General features: G+C 37.8%; 1 protein-coding gene across 1 annotated transcript; it reads left to right on the top strand.

The window, feature by feature from the left end:
• The first annotated feature begins 6,527 nt into the window (after positions 1 to 6,527).
• On the top strand, positions 6,528 to 12,587 carry LOC143566268 (polyadenylate-binding protein-interacting protein 7-like). The gene is made up of 6 exons (XM_077053012.1): positions 6,528 to 6,662; positions 7,751 to 8,535; positions 9,378 to 9,816; positions 9,912 to 9,982; positions 11,589 to 11,713; positions 11,791 to 12,587. Exons 2-6 carry the CDS (start codon positions 7,837 to 7,839, stop codon positions 12,092 to 12,094), a joined length of 1,638 nt encoding a protein of 545 aa, XP_076909127.1. The 5' UTR covers positions 6,528 to 6,662; positions 7,751 to 7,836; the 3' UTR covers positions 12,095 to 12,587.
• Positions 12,588 to 13,481: the final 894 nt, after the last annotated feature.

Below are 13,481 nucleotides of genomic sequence, written 5' to 3'. Positions count from 1 at the left end.
TAACCCTACCTTATCTTTTGTCTGACCAGATTCAGACAACTTATCCGAATCCGATGAGACTGGACTCGAAACAGAAATATTCACGCTAGAAACAGGCGAACTAGTTTCGCCACAGCTAACACTTGGTTCAACCCTTGTAATCTTGATTGGAGTTGTCTGAGGAACTTCGAAATCAACAGATTTCTGAACACTCGGATTAAAAGTATAGTTGTGGTTAAAGGGTGGTGGAACTTCGTGATATCCGATTCCTCCCCTCTTTGCAGAGGTACCTGGATCACTCACGAGGTGATCAAGGATGGCTGAGGAATTCCTGAACTGCTCAAGTTTGCGGTTCAGTTCCACCACCTTCACCTGGTGGTCAGCAATCTGTTTATCTCGATCAGCAATCAATTTTGTTTTTTCCTCTAAAACTTCATAACTGAGATCAATTATTTCAATTTTCTCAGCAAGTTTAATTTTTAAGCTTTGAATATCTTTTTCACATGCTTTTATTTTAATTTTATAGCTTGTTTCTCTTGCTTTCGTAAAATGGTGATCTTCTTTAATAGTTTTAAAGTCAGCATCTAAACGGACATACTGATCAGTTATCGTTTTAAGTTGCTCAGACAAATTCTCACAACTAGTACAAATACTCTTAGTACTTACCTCGGAGCGATTATCCTTGTCATCTGCCATGAAAGCTGTTTCTTCTTCAGTAGCTTTCTCAATTCCATCAACCTTCTCACATTCTTTAACTTCAGCCTCAGCCATGTTCGCTTGCTCACCAGAACCACTTGAATGCGAGTTCCAGTTGTACTCGCCTGCTTCTCTGGTTAACATGGCGTTAATCTCTCTGTTAACTCCAGAGTGTTGTGTAGGCCGACCTTGTCCTCGTTCAACCCTCTCATTTCTGCATTCCTTGGCAAAGTGCCCGTACTGTTGACAATTATAGCACCTTACCTTGGATTTGTCGAACCCGGGCCTACCACCAACAAACTTTCTCCCAGTTTTGTTCATAAACCGTTTTACACGCCTCACAATCATTGCCATTTGCCATTGCAAATCCATCTCCTCCAGATCATCAGCATCGATCTGGTCGTAATCCTCATCAAGAGCAGCAGGGTCCACAATCTTCCCCTGGATGTAGTTTTCATAGGAAGCAATAAATGATGCATAGACTGCAAACTGCTCTTCAGCAGATTTTACACTCATTGGCATCTTGGAATAATTATTGCTTGAGGCATTTGCAGAAAAACTACTTGTGGATGCTTGAGGCTTTGAAGTACTTGATCCTCCAGCAACAAAACATACATCACCATTCGAGTTTACAGAAACGTTTCCTTCATGAGACGAGTCAGAACCTGACTCCCCTTTTGAGTAATAAGCAGCAGATTCAGGCCTCGAACTTGAGCCTGAGTTAACCTTTGCACCATACATACCAGGGTCTTGTATCTGATCTGTTGGTGTTTCCTTTCGAACCATATTAAGCTCATAAGTTCTGAGCTTGTTTACTGCTGTTTCCAAATCATAGTTTGGAAAGTCTCTGTCTTCCCTCATAAGAACGGTGTACATTTCCCACTTCGGTTGGAGAGCATCGAGAAGCTTTTCAACAATCTCTTCTTCTCGGTAGGCAATCGAATAATTGCTAAGCTCTGTCATTAGATGATAGTATCTGGTGATGATATCATCCAGAGATTCGTTCTTCAAAAATTTGAAGACGGAGAACTGGGTCTTTAAGAGTTTAATCTTTGAGGCACGGATACCCACGTTCCCTTCGAATCTGTTTTCAAGAGCATCCCAAAGCTCTCTCGCGGAAGTGTACTTTCGGAACGTATGGAGAACCTCTTGAGGAAGTGCCATTGTTATAGCTGCATGGGCCTTGCTCTCGGCCTCATACATTTTCTTTTCTTCGTCCTCCATCTTACTGTACTTCTTAACCACGTCACGGCCTTCGTATTGCATGGTTGGAGGGATATATCCATCCTGGATGCACACCCACATTTTGGCATCCTGATATTTAATGTATTGGATGAATCTGTCCTTCCATGCCACGAAGTCTGTTCCTTTCATCAACCTCGGGGCCTTAGTGGCTGACCCCGCCTCTACTTCCATCTTGACCAAATCGGAGATGTTGATTGACGACATCCTCGCTAAAACCTGAAAAACCTGAAACACTTAAAAAAATATTAAAACAGCTCAGTAGGCGAAGTTAAGAATAACTTCGCTTGAAAATTAACTTCGCTGAAAAGAGAACTTCGCTGATTCTTAAATTCGCTTGAATTGGCGAAGTTAAAAAAATAACTTCGCTTAGGTCTGGCGAACTTATGAGATAAGCGAACTTGGGTGAAAAGCGAAGTTGCGGATAACTTCGCTAAGGAGAACTTATGAGGTAAGCGAAGTTGTGGTTAACTTCGCTAATCCTTATATCTTCGCCAAAACCCTAATTCCAGCGACGGCAACTTCGCCTGAAGAACAGTAACTTCGCCCGATGAGCAGGGAAGTTTGTTCAGATCTGATTTCGTCAATCCAGCAGCTTCCGATCAATGCAATGGCTTGAAAATGACTGTCAAGCACTAGCAAAACTCAATCCCAACAAAAACACGTCCCGCGAATAGGTCAAACGAGACGATTTCTACACCCGTGTGAAATCCCGAACCTCACAATCGAGCCGATTGCTCTGATACCAATTGTAGGTTCCTGGACGGATCGTACACGGGATGTCGCTAACAACGCAGGTGCGGAATCCCTGCGCAGGTAGATACGAGTGTAGAGAGTGTAGAGATCGAACACACGAGCAATAAACCAACCACGTTATATTGATAGCAAACACGTGACACGAGGTCACTATTACAGAGAATATCACGTAACACTCTTAGTGAAACACTGAAACGAAACCTAAAACAATCAACACCAAACTGTTTCGCTGAAACAGTTTATATACACGACAACTTCGCCATTGGCGAAGTTGTCAATAACTTCGCTGATTCAACAAGTTCGCCATAGCGAACTTGTTGACAACTTCGCGTGTTACAAACTAAACATAATCAAAACATAATTACATTACAGACTCGATTACAAATGCTAGACTATGAACTACTGACAAACATGTACCAACAGAGATGCACGCTCTATCTTTTATCAGGCCTCGCGCCACTATCGTAAGTCGACATTGCGCGCAAGCTTCATTATTTTATAGCTCGTAAGTCGCCTCGCGCGCAAGCTTCATTATTTTATAGCTCGTAAGTCGCCTCGCGCGCAAGCTTCATTATTTTTATAGCTCGTAAGTCGCCTCGCGCGCAAGCTTCATTATTCTTATAGCTCGTAAGCTACCTCGCTCGCAAACTATTAAGCATCATTATCGAGATGCGCGCTCTATCTTTTATCAGGCCTCGCGCCACTATTGTTATGATGCGTGCTATATCTTATTCATGCCAGTGCACCATCATTATCATAAAATCACAACATGTCACCATCATGGAGAAAACCTCCCAAAACTCAAAGACAATAAAGACAAGGCTGAAGAAAAGGAAAAAAACCGCCTCATTTCCTAACACACCTTATAAAGTCCAGCGCTCCACCTAAACGCTTGAACGCCTAGGAGCAACACTCGACTTGGGGGGCTTGTAGGGGTATGGTACTAAACCCGGTTTTACGACCCTAAATTTATTATGTTTGGCTTATTTTATTATATGGATTAATACAATGTTATTGGGCTGAGGGGGTTTTGTGGAGGTAACCCTAACTGGGCTAGGCCCATTAGGGTACCATGATGGTGGCCATGAGGCTCTCTATATAAGGAGGTCTCCACCTCCTTGTTAGGGGGTCATGCTCAATAAGAGCCACCACCCTATTTTTGTGTCTGTAAACAAGAGATCCTCAGGATTTCTTAGCAGTCACCTCCACACCCCCGAAAAGCCATTGCAGGTCTCAAGCAATCGAAGAAGAAGATCAAGTCGCGGTTCGTTCATCTCGAAATCCGTGGAAACATCGTCATGGATCAGGTCAGATTCATTTCATGCTTCGACAGAAGTTGAGATCATGCGTACGTACTTGTTGTTTTAGTATTAGAGGGTGTTTGGATTCCTTACTTCATTTCCAAGTTATATTAAGTTAAAAAGTTATAATAACATTTTGAAGTTGAGATCATGCGTACGTATTATATTGTTTTAGAGTAAACTGTGGTTTTCGTCTTTGGTTTCTTCAAATATGCAGTTTTAGTCCAATAGTTTCAAATTTGCGATTTTCATCTCTGTGGTTTCACTTTACTTGCAATTAAACCCGAACACACTAACGTCGTTATGTTTGATCGTTAAATTCATCAGTGTGCCCCTCACAGTTTTGTCTTTTTTCCCCAAAAACACCATGCCCCCCTCCCGTGAGGTGGCTTGCGAATTAGGGTTGGGGTTTATTTGGGGAGAAAAAGGACAAAACTGCCCCCTCATGTGAGGGGCACGTTGATGGATTTAACGACTAGGCTTAATGGGGTTAGTGGGGTTGAGTATAATTGCAAGTAAAATGAAACCACAGAGACGAAAATCGCAAATATGAAACTATTGGACTAAAACCACAAATTTAGACAAACCACATGGGCGAAAACCGCAGTTCACTCTTTTTTTATTTCTTGTTTCTTTTTCTGATTTTATTCATTGATAACAGAATCTTGTTATCCAACAACTCCGTCTTCACCGCCGACTTTCTCCGATCACCAAACTACGATAACCATTTCATCTTCTCAGTGTACTGCTTCAACCTCAACAAACCCACAACCACAATCTGGCCAGTCAACGCTGACTCACCAGTCAACGTGTCATCATCTCTTCTAATGACCGATTCATGCAACACACTGTAATCAAACCCAAACCCTTGTTCTCTCCGATGACGGAAGCCTAACGTATGGAAACTTGAGTAGCTTCAGCCACCTTACAGACACAATCGACCAGTAAGTTTTCGTGTCTAAACATGTAAAATAGTTGTTTACCTGCTAAGTACCCGTTAGTACCTTATTAGATTTTTTTATAAATAAAAAATATAATAATACAATATGTTATATACCCTAAAATATTTAACCATAAATTTTTATACCAAACAATTGAACATGGCGCGCATCATTCCAATCCAACATCAAGTAGACGACACACAAACCCTTATCTGATTCTCCCTCTCCGTATATCCGGTAGTCCGATGGTTTCCCTCTACATAATCGGTAGTCTCAGCCCTTCGATTCTCCATGTCTACCTCTCCACATATGCGATTATCTGGTAGTCCGGAGTTGCAGCAGCGCCACCGACCATCGGATGGTTGAAGCTTTCTTCAATTCTCCGACAGGTTCGTGTCTTATCTTGTATACTTGGCATTAACAAGTTCGTGTTCGGGTTTGTGATACCAGTACATGATAAGTTTTCGTGTCGTGTACAGTTATACATGTTTCGTGTTCGTGTCTTATCGTGACGGGTATACACGATATGTCAACTCTACTCCACATGTCTTAACCTGATATTGGAAGATCCAACGATAAACAATTAAAAGGAAATCTCATAAAAACATACAAGGAGTTCGATGATCTCGTATTTTTTGGACACAATTACACGTTTACCTCCACTTTACAACAATAGTCCCTCCGTAAATATACCCTGCTTAAATTATCCAAATGATTGTAAGATTAGATCACCACATTTTCAAATTATAACTATAATAATTTAAGATTACCACACACTCATTTTAAATGTTGAACGAAAATCCCCTTAAAACTCTTGTAAATCAAATATTATTAAATATTTGGAAGTTAAAAGAATAACTTTTTAATTATGGATCAGATTATGTATTTCAATTGGATGGTTAAATGGGTGTTAAATAGATTGCATCTATTGGTAGACAGACTGAATCTAACACAAATCCACAAATTTACACAATATGTCAGACACGAACTCAATAGGTAACGAGTTTTCGTAGGTGGACACATATGCAATTAGTTTAACAAGTATTTATTGCGTATACATTCTTAATATTTAATTTTACAGATACAAATGCATAGGTATGTAAAATATTTATGTTTAAACGGTAACAGTGAAGTTAAATAAGAAGAGTTGTTTTCTAATAAGTCTAAGAGGAAATGTTGGCCATTAGATCTAATGTGTCGACGGAAAAAATTACATTAAGTGGAAAAAACACTGTATGTTATAAGATGTGACATGTTTTTTAATTAAAGAAGAAAACAATAAGGTGTTTAAAGACAGTGTTGTTTTAACTTCCTATACTTCTTAAAAAACGCTAACTTCTTAATTCAACAAGAACTATTTAAATTTTTTTTAAATAACAAATAAACAGATTAAACGAGTCAACCAACAAACAAACTAACTAACTAACTAACTAACTGAATGAATCACATATAATTTTATTTTATAATAGTATTGAGTAAAATAATAATAAAAGGAGGTAGGGTGGAAGGGTCATGAGTAAGAGTAAGTGCAAGTGTATGCGTATGCGGATAGATGCTGCCTGACTCATGAGCCTTCCTCTTTCTCACATTCATTTTTACTCAAACCAAATCCTCCTCTTTGTACTTACTGTTAATAATAATAATAATACTCGCCGTTGTTATTAACATCTCGTATTCAACACACATCATCACCGGCCGCCCATGGATCCATTTTCTACGGTCTCGATTATCCTACAGCTTCGTAAAGGTAGTAATAATTCATCTATATTTCACCAGATCTTACTGTTTCTCCATTCAATTTTGAGATCTGTTACTGTTGATGCTTACGTAATGCGTTGAATTCTGGATTTAGGTTATGAGTGTGCGGTTCAACTGAAATTAGGGTTTGATTTTAGGATATTTGGTAGGTTATCGTTGTGATTTGTTAGTTATATGATTTTGTTCGATTTGGTTTACATGATATGTGAATTTTGTGGAGTATTGTTTTGGTTATGTTAGCATTAGCCTTTTAACTTCATTTATTGGTTAATTGTTTGAAACAACACCTTTGTTTATGGAATACTATTTTGATGTTTTTGTGTTATTTCGATGAATTAGAAATTTATATAATTGTTATTCACTATAGTGTCAGAGTGTGTGTGTTATGTGAGGATGTTGATGTAATTTACAAGTTTATGAATGTGATTTTTTTTTTCTTGAGTCTCATTTATAAACGCAAAAGTTGATCAGATTGTTGACCTAAAATGGTTCATGCATCTACTACAATGTTATTTGAAACAACAGTTTATTTATTGAACAATATGTTGAGTGAAATATTTGAATGATTTTTTGTGTTATTTGGATGATTCAGAACTCTAAAATGCTCAAAGTTCTTCAGTAGACCTATATATATATATATATGCTATTCACTATATATATAATATATGTGTGTGTGCGCGTGTTTTAGTTTTAACAACTCTTTTGTGATAACATTGATGTAATTTGCAAGTTTTTGAATGGGATTTTATTCTTATATTTTACTAATAATGCAAAAGTTGACCAAATTGTTGACTAAACGGCTGTATGTGTCTACTACAACATTAATGTGCTATAGCTTTCTGTTTTTAGGTTCAGGATAGGGGTAATGCCAGCTGCAATTCACGACATATATATGTGTGTTAGTTTTAAGAGGACTCTTTATGAAGATGTTGATGTAATTTACAAGTTTATGAATATGATTTTTTTTCTTTAAAACTCACTAATAATGCAAAAGTTGACCAAATTCTTGACTAAAACAGGTCCATGCATCTACTACAAAGCTAATGTGTTATAAACTCTTTTTTTGTTTTGTTTCAGGATATGGGTAATATCAGCTGCAATTTACAGATTTGAATTTAGAGTTTTACCATACGCAATAGAATTAGTTTCTACCTCAAAGAATAATGAGCCTGCTCAATAAAGGGCCTTCTGCCATTGACAAACCACTTAGTACCACAACAGGAAAAGCAAAAAGTTTAAATCCAGATGCTGCTGAATTCGTCCCGTTTGCTTTAAGATCACCATCCGGAAACACAAATGGTGCAGACACGTCTTCAAGTTTCAGCGCTTTTGGTGGATCAACTTCTACAGTTGGGAAGTCGATACTAAACAGGTCCGAATCATCTGTTTCAAATAACTCAGATGACGTGGCACACCAGTTCTGGCGGGACCAGCTACCTGATGACATCACTCCCGACTTTAATGTTTTGGGAGAAGAAGCTTCTCAAACAATCAACAGTCTTCCCTTTTCAAATCTATCATTAACAGATGTTAGTGGGAACTCAAGGTTATCTCCTTATCAAATCAATGGTGGCAGTTATCAAAATGCAGTTAATTTTCAACATAAGCAAGTAAAGCCATGGGACATGAATGGTGATCAGTTGGTTACTGGTGTTGGAGATGAGGTTTATTATAATGGTGATGGCGGACAAGGTTATATAGATGATATGCTTAATGAGCAGCAGGTGGAGGGTGCGGATGTAAATTCACTTAAGTTTTTGACTTCTCAGTTTCCTGGTTTTGCAGCTGAAAGTCTTGCTGAAGTTTATTATGCTAATGGATGTGATTTGAATTTGACAATTGAGATGCTTACTCAGCTTGAGGTATGTATATGTGTGTGTGTGTATACACACGCTCAAGACACTTTTTTGTGAGAACAGAAAGAACCTAAACAAAGTTTTATTGTTTATAGAGCCTACACATATGTAGGCTATGCGTACATGTGCAGGTATTTTTTCCACAGTTTACCTACACATACCTAAACATGTATAGGTAAATGTTTTAAAGTGAAAACAAACCTATGAACAAATTAATAACCTAGAGATTTGTATGCTAGAATTTAAAGTTTTAAAAAGATTACTACGTACAGAAAAATTTAAGGATTTGCAAATTGTAATAATTCTGTCTTCTGTAGTGAACCTCTTCATATGTATATTATATATTTTAATGTATCCTGCTTTTACATGTTGTGGGTGGAGTTAGGGGTGTGCATGAAACTGAAATAACTGAACTGTAACCGGAAATCCCGTCGTAACCGAACCGAAACCGAGCCTGGTAAAGAGTGATGGTTTGGTCTTGAGTTTTTTAAATAACCATTAAGTAATTGGTAATAAATCAACAAATGGTGTAGCCAAAAAGTTATATTTCTAAATATGTAATAATCAATTACTCATTAATTACAAAGTAAATTTAGACCCAGATACATTATTTTGGGTCATTTCGGCTCAAAATTTTCAAGCTCAAATGGTAAAAATGAAAAGATCGAAAGCAAACTGAACCCATTTTGAAAACCGTTGGAACTGAATGGCTTTAAAAACCCAAAAACCAAATTTTCAGTTTTTTGGTTCGATTTGAACCTAAAACCGACCCAAACAGAATTGATATCTATTTGTATCTATGCATAAATATGCTGTTTAGCCTGCTCTGTTTATATATGTAATTGCAGCTTCAGGTAGATAACGGTTTGAACCAGAATCTAAACTCCAAGGCCTTATCAGCATCTGCTCCAAATCTCAGTGCTCTGGATTTCCCTGCATTCTCTCCTACCGATAATCATAATAACGTGTCAACGTTTTCTGGACACGATCAGCACCCGAATGCTAATAATTATCGTTCATTGGAGAAAGAGTTACTCATGTTTAAATCTTCATCAACCGTTCCATCTTTAGGTGCTACAGATTTTGCTGCTGCAGTTAGAAAAACCGCACCACTTGAATCGAGCATATGGAAATTTGATAAAAGCCATTCAAGTTCCACCATTGGATCAAGTAGAAGCTCTCATAGCTTAGCTGGCGGTTATGGAAGAAGCAGTTTTGGGGATCGGTTGGCTAACCGTGGTTCAACCCGTGCGGCTCCTGTCTGGCTTGAAACTGGTGACGCAGTCGGTAATGTTTTTGGTGAAATATATATATTTAACAATGTTTTTTTGGTTAAATGAATTGTGTGAGTGTGCATGCACTTTAACTTTGTGAGATCGCAGCAAATATGTACTCGGAAATGCGGGGTGAAGCTCGTGATCATGCACGTCTACGCAACGCGTATTTTGAGCAGGTATGGCTTTTTATATTTGATGCATTTTATAATTTCACTCTTCTTTTATTGAATGATGAAGTTATAAAAAGTAGTTGTGAAAACGAATATAGAAGCATATGTGTTATCATGCAATCTACTTATAAGAGGTTGTGTGAAGGTGAGCTGACTTTTTGTTTCAAACGTGAATACATGGACACAGCAATTTCTCATATGATCAGCGTGTGGATACATGATCATGTTCATCTGTAGTAGTTGTAAGGCCTTAGATCAATTAGAGAGAGTCATTTTACTAAGCAATGAGAATGAACAAAAGTGATTGATCAGATGCGATGATCATCATGAAAACAGTTATAAAAGTTACCTTTTCTTGGACTAAAAATGTAAGAACACAACAGTACAAGTTATAATTAGGTAATGTCATTAAGAAAATGCAATATTTGGTATGTGTTGAAAAACATTATGAAGATGCAATGAATGTAGAAGTAATTAAGGACAGAGGATTCTCAAATAAAATTACATGAAGTATTCTTATGGTATCGTGTTAAGGTGCCCTAGATTAAAGTTCAAGCCAATGAGACAGGTTTGCTGGAATATTTGATAAGCATGTAATAAACTTGACTATAGTCATCGATTTTCTTCTTAGTTAGATTGTGCAAGCTATTTGACTATAGTCTTCAGAAAAATATGGCTTATAAAGAACAGTATTCTTTGTTCATCTCTTTTCTGTGGTTTTCTAACTAAGCAATCATCCACGTATGCATTGTCTTCTTGTCATGCACTAGGGCTCTACTCATTGAACTTACAAGATCTCGGCTAATTTTTGAGCTCTAGGCCTAAAGCTCTAGATTTGCTCGCTTATTGTATGCCACTTATTTTTTTAGTCGTATACATGTGTAATTGCTGCTATGTGTGTGTGTGACTGTGTGTGTATATATATAAATATACGCTTGTATATATTTTATTTAAATTAAGTTATAATTATCATAATAATATAACTATAATATTTATTATGTTTTTTTTTTATTATGTTGAATAGAAATTACTATATATAAATAATAGGTTCATTTAGGCCCGCGAGTGTAGTCAAGTTCGGTTTATGAAATTCAGGCTTGAGCATGATTATCAAATGAGTTCAAGGTTAGCCTAGAGCTCACCGGAGCTCGTTTAAGTTTGGTTCGGTTAGAGCTTTAACAAGCCGATTTCGTGTAGCTCACAAGTTGCTCAACTCGTTTACACCCTACCATCTACTATCTCATTGAACTGTTGAAGTAACTCTAGAGTCTAGACTGTAGATTTGCAATAACATAATTCAATAATTATAGTGCACATAATAATTTCAAATAATTAAATTTTGAGAACAAAATTACAAAAAGACCAGTTCTGATAATACAGATTATAGTCTTAACATTGGCAATGCAGTTACACATTCATTCACAATTTAGCACATGAAAGAGGCTTTTTCATGATAGAAGAGGCTCATTTCTCTAGACTTGGTGAACTAATCTAAGTGTATTGCAAGTACTTGGAGCTAAAAGATTTTGAATTCTACATTCATACTGATTATTTATCATCAAAAATTGTTTTTTAAGCACACCGATCAGTTTCTATTTCGCCGTGAATGCAGGCACGCCAGGCTTACCTTGTTGGTCACAAGGCTTTAGCTAAGGAACTGAGTGTAAAAGGGCAATTACACAACATGCAAATGAAGGCTGCTCATGAAAAGGCTCAAGAATCTATTTACTATCTGAGGTTAGTTTTTTTTGTTAATTGTTTTGCAAAATAATTAATATTTTAATTTCTTTCATTTGCTCATTTTGATTTTGTAGGAATCCGGTAAATCTCGATACTCAAGGAAACGGAAGAGGACAGGAAAGAATAATCGATCTTCACGGGCTACACGTGAACGAAGCAATTCATGTTCTAAAGCGAGATCTCATGACACTAAGAAGCATCGCCAGGTCAGCAGAGAACCGAATGCAAGTCTACATATGTGTTGGAACAGGCCACCACACGAAAGGGACCCGCAAGCCAGCTAGACTTCCTGTTGCTGTCCAAAGATACCTCCTAGAGGAAGAGGGCCTTGACTACTCTGAACCCCAGCCCGGGCTTCTCCGGGTTGTGCTATATTGATAAAATTGTTAAAAGGTATACACGCTTTTTGACACCACAAAAAAACCCATAACTTGTTTTAAAAAATGATAAAAAAGGGGAAAAAGAAGAAAATGAAATTGTTGTAGGTGTACATGGTGGAAGTAAGGGCAGGGAGATTAGTGTATCTGTGTGTAATATAAAGGTGTAATCATGCAACAACAGAGTTAATTACGTTTTGTTAGGGAGGTTTTTGATCAGTCACAAACATTCGTGACTTGTATTTTTTGGTTAGTGTAAAAGATTGTTTTATTTGATACTGTATTACTGTGAAATGTGACACAAATTGCAAAAGCTTGTATGTTACAGGTGATTGATCATCAAAACCAGAGATGGTGCTGGTTTTCGGCTATAGTCGATGTTCTTGATAAAGGATAGCGGGCCTTAAAGTAGTATTTGGTTTAGAGTGCGAATTTCCGATCAATATGAGCCTAACATGAAATCTGTTGGTTTGAGTTTTGTTTATACGGATTTGGTCACACTAAACGTGCACAAAAAAATCGGTTCCGGAACCGAACCGGTGGAACCGACCCGAAACCGGTTCCAGTTTCTACCCGATGGACCAAATATCCGGTCTGGGTATTTTTGTACCTGAAAATCATACCCGGTTCCCCTATTTGTATTTCTCAAGCGGTTTCTAATTGTACCCGGTTCGGTTCCTACCCGACAAAACTGGTTCCGGCGGGTTTTTTTTTAAAAAGGTCAAACTAGCCGTTGGAACCGGTTCCAACGGTAATATAGCCTTTGGAACCGGTTTTTGAGACACAAACTAGCCGTTGTAACTGGTTCCAATGGTAATATAGCCTTTGGAACCGGTTTTTGAGACACAAAATAGCCGTTGTAACCGGTTCCAACGGTAATATAGCCGTTGGAACCGGTTCTTGTAGCCCAAAACCTATATATAAGTTATTTTTCATTATTTGTTTCACCACCAAACTCAAAAACAAACTAAAATACTTCTCCTCTAGCAAACCCGACCATCCAACTAAATATTATTATGGTATCCATCAAAAAAACTAACAAGAAGGCTAAGAAGAGTGTTTTTATTGAACCCGTTCCTCCTATGGAGGACCCAAATGTTCTTGCGGTCGTCACCCATAACCGCAACCAAGACATATGGAAGAATTGGGATTTGGTTGTGAATGCCGAAGGTTATCAAAAGGCTCGTTGCAAACTATGTGGAACACAATTAAAGCACGATTCCAACTCGACTTTGAGAAAGCACATCAAGAAGCCATATTGCAAGGCGTTGAAAGGGATTGGCGCGACCGATCAAATTGACTTGGGTAAAGATGGTACACTATTTCGTTACAACACGACTCAAGTTCAAGATAGAATGGCAAAGTTCGTTCTTCAACGAGGTTTGCCG

This window comes from Bidens hawaiensis, unplaced genomic scaffold, assembly GCF_021521415.1.
Source record: "Bidens hawaiensis isolate Kalapana, Puna unplaced genomic scaffold, B.hawaiensis_p1.1 tig00022863_1, whole genome shotgun sequence".
Taxonomy (NCBI): Eukaryota; Viridiplantae; Streptophyta; class Magnoliopsida; order Asterales; family Asteraceae; genus Bidens; species Bidens hawaiensis.
Note: the sequence above shows the minus strand (reverse complement) of the source record. Positions and strands in the feature narration are given on the sequence as shown.

What these genes read in the sequence shown, in the direction of transcription:
- LOC143566268 (XM_077053012.1), top strand. Translation starts at nt 7,837, where the DNA reads ATGAGCCTGCTCAATAAAGGGCCTTCTGCCATTGACAAACCACTTAGT. An exon ending in GCAACGCGTATTTTGAGCAG is followed by an intron (nt 9,983 to 11,588) that starts GTATGGCTTTTT and finishes CCGTGAATGCAG; the next exon opens with GCACGCCAGGCTTACCTTGT. An exon ending in GAATCTATTTACTATCTGAG is followed by an intron (nt 11,714 to 11,790) that starts GTTAGTTTTTTT and finishes TTGATTTTGTAG; the next exon opens with GAATCCGGTAAATCTCGATA.